The 12,003-nt window shown below is 42.5% G+C and overlaps 1 protein-coding gene across 1 annotated transcript; it reads left to right on the top strand.

Moving 5' to 3' along the window:
• Positions 1-1,620: 1,620 nt before the first annotated feature.
• On the top strand, positions 1,621-5,032 carry LOC137315743 (probable G-protein coupled receptor 139). The gene is made up of 2 exons (XM_067980239.1): positions 1,621-1,690; positions 4,128-5,032. Exons 1-2 carry the CDS (start codon positions 1,621-1,623, stop codon positions 5,030-5,032), a joined length of 975 nt encoding a protein of 324 aa, XP_067836340.1.
• The last annotated feature ends 6,971 nt before the right edge of the window (positions 5,033-12,003 follow it).

Below are 12,003 nucleotides of genomic sequence, written 5' to 3'. Positions count from 1 at the left end.
GATGGAGAGGATATGGGGTCAGAAGCTCAGCACGGGGTCGAATGGGACGTAAAAGTTACGAACATTCAGATTCAGCCTCAGACTAAAGCCAGGCATGGGGCTGGAATCAGTGCCGAGGATGTGGAGATTGTGCGACCAAAGATCATGACATTCCAAGGAAATTGGAGGAAATTTAAAACAGGATGTCGATCTGATAACACAAAGACATTGCAAAGGTCGAGGGAGGAGGTTGTTTTGTCAGTGTTCATCTGAAAGGAGGTCCATGTTTGTGGACGAAGTCACCAAAGGGCAGCATGCAGATGAGGACAAGGAGGGAGCCAAGGATTGAACCTTCAGAGACGTCAGAGGTAACGGTGATCGGGTGGGAAGAGAAGCTTCTCCTGGTTACGATCAGATAGGTGAGTGGAAACAAGCGAGGGTCGTCCCACCAAAAGAGGCCAATGTCTGATGAGCGAGGAGGTCATGAGTGGATTTGCTGTCGGTGCATAGGGAAATGTGCAGGGCTATGGGGAAAGAGCAGGCGGGTGGGACGAATTGGATAGTTCTTTCAAAGAGCCGGCACAAGCACGATGGGTCGAATGGCCTCCATCAAATTCTATGATTTTATTTGTGGAGGAGAGGAGGGGAATGCAGAGGGGTGGGTCATGGACGGATTTAAATTCAAGGATGAGGATTCTAAATTTCAGGGATATGGGAGTGGGAGCCAGTGAGGGTCAGTGAGGCCGAGCGGGACCTGGTGCTGGTTGGTCACAGGCAACAGAGTTATGGACGAGCTCACGTTTATGGAAGGTGGAGGATCGGTGGCCGGCCAGGACTGTATTGGAGGAATGGAGTCTGGAAGGGACAGAGGCATGGATGAGGGTTTCAATGGCAATGGGCAGAGGAAGGAAAGGAGGTGGGTGAGGGAAACAGGGGGCCTTTGTGATGGAGGTCAAATCAGGTCATCAGCTCAGCTCGGCGTTACACGGGGCTAACTTTACTGGACACGTTAACCAATGTAGAATAAACGGGTAAACACCTGCAGTAAAATAGCGGAGAGAGGAATCTCAATGGGGCACTTTCAGTCTCCGTCCCCTAATATCACCCACAGTCATTTCTCGGCTGCAATCCTCAACCTGCCCTTTAACTCTCCGCGTGTTAAGGAATCAAAATTCATTTTTTGATTGGGAAACTGCAGGAACAGAGTGAAACGGGTCTGGTTGAGTCCCTGGATTCAATGTGCACTGCGGATAAATCGGTATACATTATAAATGAATCGCCAAGAGTGAACATGGCCAATACAATTACATGAAAACTGTAAATGAAGCCGCTCATTATTGTTGGATCAGTCCTGTATGAGCACAGATTCTAACTTTATTCCTGAGAGAGGTCTCATTAAGATAATGTCCTGGACTTTGAGATGTTTGTGTTACATCCACCATATGATTTATATCGGAGTCAAAGCTGCTGATGTAATGTGTTTGTTCAAGTGACTGTAACTAATAGCAATGATCAGGAGTATAACCGTGTCAGTGGAAACTTGTCTCCTGTATAAATCAGGGTTCATTGGAATTGATCAGTTCAGAGTGTCTTCTGGATTTATGGTTCCCAGACCAACAGAAGTGACTGCTTCTCACAGCAATGGGATATCCAGTAATGTTTCAGATAGAAGATATTTATTATCCTGCTCTTGCAGCCGTTGGAGTGCCAGGTTAGCAGTTATTTGGGCGGTTAATGGTGTAAATCGGTGTTTACTGTGCTGCTGTACTTTGCAAAATATTTTTTCTCCCTGCATGTTTTACACAGTGTCCTGTTCTGTTCTATCAGTTGAATGATGGAATGTGTTAAGTTGGTCTTGTAGGAGCTGGTCTGTAATGATCTTTGTGAATCCAAACCTGGCATTGTTACTGGACAATTCTCTGTACTGAATGTACTGTTCAATAATGGTATCTCCTTAACTTCTAAACGTTCAGACTTGTCGCAATTCCATTATATCTGTAGTGACCTTTGAATATCACAAACTGGCATTGTTACTGGATAAATCTCTGTACTGAATGTATTGGAATCAGGTGTCTGGGCTAAGAGCTGGTATCAGACCATCAGGAGCTGTTAACAGTTTCATGTTGTGGAACCAACGTGTCCTGGAATATGTTTTCATAAATGTGTTTTCAGTGATTGATAATGAAACAGCTCACGGTCTCAGTGTTACAAGGAGGCAGAGCAATGTCCCCCCTCCCCAATAACATGGTTCAGTTTAACAGGGGATTCAGTGTATTTATTGATTATCACTTATGAAACATTATTTCATAATGTTCATCTGACACGGCTCCAGAGGTCTGGTTATTGAACTGAGTTTGCTGCTGAATCTTTCACATCTCCTTTTCTGCTTCACTGTGGATGAATTCATTCTAAAATACAATGTTTTGGTGTTGTGCTGTGTCAGTTTGCACTGAGTCTGTTGGGATCCTGAGCCCTCTGTTTATCCGTCGATTCGAAGTTGCAGCGGTGACGTTGGCGTTTTGTTAATTGAACAACACCGCCATCTAATGGTGTACTTTATAATTACAGGAGAAGGAATTTCAATTATTGTGAAGTTTGTCTGGAAGAGGCATTTGATTCTGTTTCTTCCATGATTTGCAGATGAAGCAAACAGTGTAGGCGAACAGGTGGAGACTTGGAAATCTGTAGTAACATTAAACTATTCCACAGAAGCTTCACTATTTAACAAATTGACACTGAGAATGGAATCTGTGGAACACGGGGCTGGTGAACGGAATGCACGGCAGGATGTTAGGATTGAATCGGATGTGAAATAGGGACATTGAGAAAGAGAGTAGAGAGTGGAGAATAATAGATAGAGGAGCGATAGAAACAGAAACAGAGACGGAAAGGGAAAATGAGAGGAGGGGGGAGGAGTAGTGCGAGAAGAGAAAGAGATAGAAAACGGGAGAGACAGGGAGGGAGAGAGAGTTAGCGAGAGAGAGAGAGAGAATGCGTGAGAGAGCGACAGCAGGGTGAATAATTCATCGGAATGAACTGTTGAAACTTCCAGTACAATTATGCAGAGGAAATGTGACTTGAAGATGTTAATAGAAAGTTGTCAGATTGTGAGAGCTGGGTGTGTTTATCGTTATCAGGGCCTCAGTCTGTTTTGGTGATTGTTACTTTTCCTTATTCACTGACTGAATAAATAAACATAATTCGAATGTATTTAAAGCATAGAATCAATGACTTCTTGATCCTAATGAATTATTAGGATACTGTATTCTGAAAACTCGGTATCAGCGGAATTCAATGAAGATCGAGGTTGATTTAATGAATACATTTTAATTTAATTTTAATTGAATGTGCAAAGTAAATTTAATGAACACATTTTATAACCAACGAGCTCTGCACCAATAACCACTGAAATGAACCGTTCAATGTATTAGTTGGATTGTGTTTGTGGGGTCTATAGATTAGATTTAATCTCACACTCTGCTGCAGTCTCTCCCTGTGAATCCCAGTCTCTCCAACCACCACATTGAAACCTGTGTCTCCTCATCCATTGCTTCATTTTATCCGCTTTCTCAAACTATCTGCTCCTGACTCCCCTCCAGCTCCGACATGTCCTTTTCCTTGTCTACCTCCTAATCTCACTCACTGGCTCGGCCCCCAGCTGCCTCTTCCAATCCGATCCAAAATCTCAAGCTTGCCGGTGCGTCTCTCGGCCTTTCCCCGTTTTGTGTCAGCCCCTGTAGGCTCTCTTCATCCAGAGCAACAAACCAGCTGCACCTCCCCCAGTCCCCTCACCTTCCCGGCCTTCGCTCTCTTTCCCGTCAGTCTGGAGACAAATCCGGCTTCAGCACGTTGGATTCGCGCTCGGTAAAACTCCATCTCCCTTCCCCACCGGCACTGCGCTCTCACTCGGCTCTTCCAGTGGATCCGGTGCTCATTTATTCCCTTTCTTTATCGATTTCACAATTCATGATTGATAATTGAGTTTAAAAACATCTCTCTGCCCGAAAGCGCTGTCCAGGTGAATGAATCAGTTTCCACCGTTCGATGCAGCAACAAAGCTGGAAATTTAACCCCAGATCCTGTCAAATTGCTGCTTTGGCTCCAGGTCTGATCAGTAATTTCTCTGATTCCTTTTCTCTCTCTTACAGTTAACTTGGTGGCGATTGTGATCCTGTCCCGAGGAAAGTGCGGTCTCTCCAAATGTATCAGTCGCTACCTGGTGGGAATGGCAGCGGCCGATCTCCTGGTCGTTATCACAGATCCAATATTGACACGGGTTGGCAAAATTTATTTCCCAGATTCATTCGTGTTCATTACTCCCGTGTGTCGTCCCATTATGTTCTTGGGTTATTCAGCCACGGTGGTTTCTGTCTGGCTCACAGTCGCTTTCACCTTTGATCGATTTGTGGCCATTTGTTGTGAGAATCTTAAAACAAAATATTGCACCGAGAAAACGGCGGCTGTAGTTATAGGAACAGTGAGTGTGTTGGGCTGTTCAGAGAGTGTTCCCTGGTACTTTATATATGAACCTTACGTTATAATTGATAATGTTCCCCGGCATTGTATCTTTAAACTGAACTTCCGCACTTCCCCAGTGTGGGCCGCATTTGAGTTATTTCACCTCATTTTAACCCCTTGTGTCCCGTTCTTTCTGATTTTGCTGCTCAATGTTATGACGGTCAGACGCATTTTGGTGGCCAGTCAAGTCCGCAGGGGACTCCGGGGCCGCAGCAATGGAGAGAATCACAAGGATCCAGAGATGGAGAACCGAAAGAAATCCATCATTTTACTCTTCAGTATATCGGGCAGTTTTATCCTATTATGGGTGACCCAGGTTGTAAATAACATTTATCGGCGAATGACAGACACTCGGTATTATAATTCCTACACTGACCCTCGTTTTATCACACAAGCCACATCAGGAATGCTGCAGCTCCTCAGTTCCTGCACAAACACGTGTATTTATGTCCTGACCCAGGCTAAATTCAGAGAGGAGCTGAAGAACGCGGTGAAATACCCACTCAATCTAATTGTTAAATTAGTGAAATCATAGAAAGAGCTGAAGGGTTTCAAGCACTAGAACTATTTCTAGCCATTTCATACTCCACCCCCTGCACTTCCCACCGGGTGGAAAGGAGATTTTATATCAGCTGAAATAATCTTAAATCTGATTCCAATATTGCATTTAATTGATAATCTGACCTATTGAGGCGTGATTCGCTCTGCAGACAACACATGAATTGTTGCTAAAAGAGGCGGCACTGAAGAGCTCAGCTGGACTTCAACTAAATGGCCGCCCTGCAAAATGGGCAAACCTGTCAATCAAATGAGCTGCTGTGGGCCTGATCAGAATGGGTGCACTCCATATAAATGGAGAGATCGCATGACAGAGATAGATAGACAGACAGACAGATCAACAAACAGATAGAAAGATAGATAGATAGATAGATAGATAGATAGATAGATAGATAGATAGATAGATAGATAGATAGATAGATAGATAGAGGCAAGGAGAGGAAGAGACAGGGTGACACATAGAGATAAACTTACATTTAGAGACAGATAGAAAGGGGAAATGAGAGATAGTTAGAGCCATAAACTGAGAGAAAAGCATATAATTGAGAAAGAAATCGTGAAAAAAGTGAAAGAAAGGAAGACTTAGAGAAAAAAAAGTGAAAGTGACTGAAGAGCCGAAAGGGGCAGAGAGAAAAGAACAGTTAACAAGTTAAAGAAAGGTGTAAATAAACAGAGTAAGAGATTTTGATGGAGAAACAGCTGGAAACAATAAAAAAACAAATAAACAGAAAAGAGAGCAAGAGATTGAGAAAGAATAAAGTGCAGAAACAGAGATGGGACAGGAAGATAAATAGAAAAGAGAAGAGAGATGGATAAAATGGAAGGAGAAAAATATAATGAGAAAGAAATACACGGAGAAAAAGTACAAACAGGAAAGGAGCAAGTATAAATTAGAAAACAGAGACAGGAAGTGAATAACACAGATTAAGAGAAAGAGAGGGAGTTTACCAGTGAGAGAAAGTTGAGAGAAACAGGTAGACAAATGGAGAAAGAGACTCAGATGGAAAGTCGACAGAAAGTGAGAGGCACACAGGGAAAATTACAAAGAGAGATTGAAACAGGGCGAAAGAGACAAAAGAAGTGAAACAAGGGTAATTGGAGACACAGAAAGAATCAGTGCAGGAGAGAGACAGACAGCAAAGGAGACAAAGTGAGACAACAAAAGAAAGAGGCGGATATTTTCTGGTCTACAAATGGACAATGTAATTCATCAAAACGGAATTAGTACAGTGCCCTTTATATTAACACATCTCAAAACACTTCACGCAATGAATTACTTCTGAACTGCGGAGACAGCTATGTAAACACACGTGTAAATGAATATAATTACTATATATATGTCTGAACAGAAGAAGCGGGTGTGTTTATGTTGCTATCCAAACATCCAATTGTACTGTTAATTTTCTTCATTTGCATAAAAGATAATGTTGGACTAATGTGCAAGAATTAATGATGCATTTACGTAGTCTGCGTACAACGAAATTAAAGTTGTTTGTGAATTCATAAAAAAGAAAGAGGCGGAGAAAGTGAAGAGAGAAATGGAGAAAAGGAGAGACAGAACAAAGAGCGTGAAAGGCAGAGAGAAAGAGTTGAATTGGTGCTGAGAATGCAAAAAAGACAGAGATAGACAGAGAGAGTGGGGAGAGAACGAGCGAGAGGGACAGCGAGGCAAATGGGAAGAAGATAGAAAGATGAAAGACAGAAACATAGAGATATAAAGAGAGAAGCAACGGGTGATAGAGAAAAAATATACAGATGGAACAGCGATACAGAGATAGAAATTAAAAGAGGGTGAAGCAACAAGACAGAAAAATGCCAGAAAGGAGACTGAGAAAGATAAATATATTGACAGAGGGACAGAACCAATGAAAGACAGGCAGATACAAAAAAACCAGCAAGGTAGAGACAGGAATGTGATTAACACACAGAGAGCACGAAATTATCATAAAACAACTCATTGTAATCAGCTTGGAGTGGGTGAGTGCAGAAGCAGAACAGCAGCAGATGAAGCAGGCGAGCCAGTTAATGTCTGTTCTGGGGAACAGATTTCGGGTTTAATTTTGACAGTTGTAAATATGATGCCTGGAGGCTGCACAATAAAGTCTCTCAGTCTTGTATAACTGACCCTGCCCTTTATTTACAGCAGGAGTTTTACCAGCTGCTCTGTAGAGTGTGCAACTTTCCCACTGACCTGTTGTATTCTGTAATAAATCAGCCTGTACTGTTACCCCTTCTGTTGTGTTAGTAAACTGGTCAGGGTCCCACAGCACTGTAACAAAAAGCAAAATATTCTAAATTTGAAAGAACAAAGCTTATCGCTCCGGGCATGGAGAATTGTGTTCAGCAAAAAATCATCCAATCAGAAAAGGCGTGGGATATCTGCACGTATCTATACATATAAAAAATCTGTATTTTTGTTTGAAAAACACAAAGCAAGAGAGGAATCATGGATAGAGGGGTGTATCAGATTATCTCATTCAAATGACCGCATGCAGAATAAGAAGGATAGAAAATCGTGCATGTCGAAAGCACCTTTCACAGTGTCAGGTCGTCGCAAAGCTCTTTACAATCAATGAAATACTTTTAACTGTACTCACTGTTGTAATGCAGGGAGCCAATTTGAGTACAGCAAGCTCCCATAAACAGCAATGAAGAAAATGATGAGATAATCTGTTTCAGGTCTTGGTTGAGTGATAAATATTGGCCAGGACATGGGAGAGAACGCCACTGCTCATCTTCGAATAGTACCATGGGATCTTTTACATCCCCCTGTGAGGTCCTCAGTTTAATGTCTCATCCGAAAGACGGCACCTCCGACAGTGCAGCACTCCCTCAGTACAGCACTGGATTGTCAGCCTAGATTTTCAGCTCAAATCCCTGGAGTGTAAACTGTGCCCAGGCAAGGACCATGACTTGGTTAAATAAAGTTTACCAATCAATATATTAAATTTAAGGCTCCAGAAATCAGACACCAGCTTGTGCAACCTGGACTCCAGGTTCCAACATTTCTCTCAAAATGATTGCTGATTTTATTTTCATCCGCCAATTGTACAGTGTCCACAGAAAGAAGCTAAACGGAATAAAATCAAAAAAGAGATCCTTCTTAATAACATGAATCAATGCGACTAGTTGTAATGTAGGGGACGGCAACACACAGCAATTTGGAGATGCGTGTAACAAGGATGCTACAGTAATCATGGGTGACTTTAATCTACATATAGACTGGCCAAACCAAACTTGCAATGATATTGTGGAGGATGAATTCCTGGTGTGTGCACGAGATGGATTTTTTAAAACCAGCACGTTGAGGAGCCAACGAGGGAACAGATTATCCTAGATTGGGTATGGTACAATGAGAAGGGGTTAATTAATAATCTTGTTGTGCGGGTCCTTTAGGGAAGAATGACCATAACATGATAGAATTCTTCATTCAGATGGAAAGTGAAGTAGTCCAATCCGACACTAGGGTCCTAAATCTAAATAAAGGAAACTACGAAGGTATGAGGAGTTTGTTGGCTATGATAGATTGGGGAGCTTCATGAAAAGGCATGACGGTGGATAGGCAATGGTTAACATTTAAGGAACGAATGCATGAATTGCAACAGTTATACATTCCTTTCTGGCGCAAAAACACAAAAGGAAAAGCGGCCCAACCATGGCTAACAAAAGAAATTAAGGATAGTATTAGATCCAAAGAGAAGTCAAAAAAAGTTGCCAGAAGAAGCAGCAAGCCTGAGGATTGGGAACAGTTTAGAATTGATAGAAAAAGGACTAAGAGATTGATTAAGAGGGGAAAAATAGAGTATGAGAGTAAACTTGCAAGGAATATAAAAGCGAACTGTTAAAGCTTCTATGTAAAAAGGCAAAGATTAGTGAAGACAAAAGAAGGTCCCTTACAGTCAGAAACGGGAGAATTTATAATGGGGAACAGGGAAATGGCAGAGCAATTAAACAAATACTTTGGTTCTGACGTCACGGAAGAGGACACAAATAACTTCCCAGAAATGGGAGGGAACCAAGGGTCCAGTGAGAAGGAGATGAAAATCGTAATTAGTATTCGTTAAAAAAGTAGTACTGGAGAAATTAATGGGACTGAAAGTCGATAAATCCCCAGGGCCTGATAATCTGCATCCCAGAGGTGGCCATGGATATAGCGGATGCATTGGTTGTCATCTTCCAAAATACTATAGATTATGGAACAGTCCCTGCAGATTGGAGGCTTTGAAATGTAACCCCACTATTTATAAAAGGAGGGAGAGAGAAAACACGGAACTACAGACCGGTTAGCCTAACATCAGTAGTAGGGAAAATGCTGGAGACCATTATAATGGATGTGATAACAGGACACATAGAAAATATCAACGGGATTAGACAAAGTCAACATGGATTTATGAAAGGGAAATCGTGTTTGACAAACCTACTGGAGTTTTTTGAGGATGTATCTGGTAGAATAGATAAGGGAGAACCAGTGGATGTGGTACATTTGGATTTTCAGAAGGCCTTTGATAAAGACCCACAAAAGAGGTTCGTGTGAAAAATAAAAGCACATGGGATTGGGGACAATACACTGGCATGGATTGAAAATTGGTTAACAGTCAGGAAGCAGAGGGTAGGAATAAATGGGTCTTTTTCTGGGTGGCAGGCGGTGACTAGTGGGGCACCGCAGGGATCAGTGCTTGGGCCCCAGCTATTCACAATATATACCAATGATTTGGATGAGGCAACCAAATGTAATTTTTCCAAGTTTGCTGACGATACAAAATTAGGTGGGATTGTGAGTTGTGTGGAGAATGCAAAGAGGCTTCAAGGCGATTTAGGCAAGTTGAATGAGTGGGAACATACATGTCAGACGCAGTATAACGTGGATAAATGTGAAGTTATCCACTTCGGAAGGAAAAACAGAAAGGCAGAGTATTAATTAAATGGTGATAGATTAGGAAATGTTGATGTACAAAGGGACCTGAATGTTCTTGTACGCCAGTCACTGAAAGCAAGAATGCAGGTGCATCAAGTCTTTCGAAGGTTAATGGAATGTTGGCCTTCATTGCAAGAGGGTTTGAGTACAGGAGCAAGGAAGTCTTACTGCAGTTAATTAGGTGCTTGGTGAGACCACACCTGGAGTATTGTGTGCCGTTTTGGTCACCTTACAGAAGAAAGGATATACTTTCCACAGAGGGAGTGCAGCGAAGGTTCACCAGACCGACTCCTGGGATGGCAGGACTGTCGCATGAGGAGAGATTGGGCCGACTCGACCTGTATTTACGAGAGTTTCGAAGAATGAGAGGGAATCTCATTGAAACGTATAAAATCCTGACAGGGCGAGACAGACTGGATGCAGGGAGGATGTTTTTCACGGTTGGGGGTCCATAACGAGGGGTCACAGTCTCAGGATACAGGGTAAGACATTTAGGACTGAAATGAGGAGAAATTTCTTCACTCAGAGGGTGGGGAACCTGTGGAATTCTCTACCACAGAAGGCTGTGGAGGCCAAGTCACTGAATATATTGAAGAAGGAGATAGACAGATTTCTAGACAAAGAAGTCATCGAGGGGTATGGGGAAAGAGCGGGAATATGGTATTGAGACTGAGGATCAGCCATGATCATATTGAATGGTAGAGCAGGCTCGAAGGGCCGAATGGCCTACTCCTGCTCCTATTTTCTATGTTTATATGTTTCTATGTAAAAAGGAAGAGAGCAGCAAAAGTAAACGTTGGTCCCTTGGAGGCTGCAACAGGAGAAATTCCCATCGGGAATCAGGAAATGGCAGATGCGTTAAACAAGTATTTTTTCTCTGTCCTCACAGTAGAAGACATAAAAAGCATCCCAAAAATAAGGGGGTTCCAATGGGTAAATGAGAAGGACGAATTTAAAACAAGTAATATCACTAGAGAAAAGGTACTGGACAAACTAATGGGACTAAAAGCCGCCAAATCCCCTGGGCCTGATGGCCTAAATCCGAAGGATCTAAAAGAGGTAGCTGCAGAGATTGTGGATGCATTGGTTATGGTCTTCCAAAATTCTCCAGCTTCCGAAACGGTCCCAGTGGATTGGAAGGCAGCAAATGTTATCCCGTTATTCAAGAAGGGAGGGAGAGAGAAAACAGGGAACTACAGGCCAGTTCCCTGACCTCGGTCGTCGGGAAAATGCTGGAATCCATTGTTAAGGAAGTGGCGACAGGGCACTTCGAACATCATAATGTGATTAGAGTCAACATGGGTTTATGAAAGGGAAGTCGTGTTTGACAAATTTATCTGAGTTTTTTGAGGATGCAACGAGAAGGGTAGATAAAGGGGAAGGAGTGGATGTCGTATATTTGGATTTTCAAAAGGCATTCAATAAGGTGCTACCGAAAAGGTTGTTACACAATATAAGGATTCATGGCGTAGGGGTAACATATTATAATGGATAGAGGATCGGTTAACGGACAGAAAATAGAATAAGGATAAACGGGTCATTTTCAGGTTGGCAGGCTGTAACGAATGAGGTCCCTGATGAATCGGTGATTGGGCCTCAGCTATTTATAATCTATATCAATGACTTCGATGAAGGGACTGAGTGTATTGTATCGACTTTGCTGATGATACAAAGCTGCGTGGGAAAGTAAGCTGTGAAGAGGATACAAAGAGTCTGCAAAGGGATATAGACAGGCTAAGTGAATGGTCAAGAAGGTGGCAGGTGGACTATAATGTGGGGAAAGGTGAGGTTATTCACTTCGGTAGGAAGAATAGAAAATCAGAATGTTTTCATATGGTGAGAAACTATTAAATGTTGGTGTTCAGAGAAAATTGGGTGTCCTGGAACAAGAAACACAAAAAAGTGAGTGTGCAGGTGCAGCAAGCAATTCGGAAGGCAAATTGTATGTTGCCGTTTATTGCAAGGGGGTTCGAGTGCATGAGTAAAGAAGTCTTACTACAGTTGTACGGGACATTGGTGAGACCTCACCTGGA

The sequence above is a fragment of the Heptranchias perlo genome, unplaced genomic scaffold, assembly GCF_035084215.1.
Source record: "Heptranchias perlo isolate sHepPer1 unplaced genomic scaffold, sHepPer1.hap1 HAP1_SCAFFOLD_56, whole genome shotgun sequence".
Classification (NCBI taxonomy): Eukaryota; Metazoa; Chordata; class Chondrichthyes; order Hexanchiformes; family Hexanchidae; genus Heptranchias; species Heptranchias perlo.
This window is presented reverse-complemented; position numbering and strand designations above follow the sequence as displayed.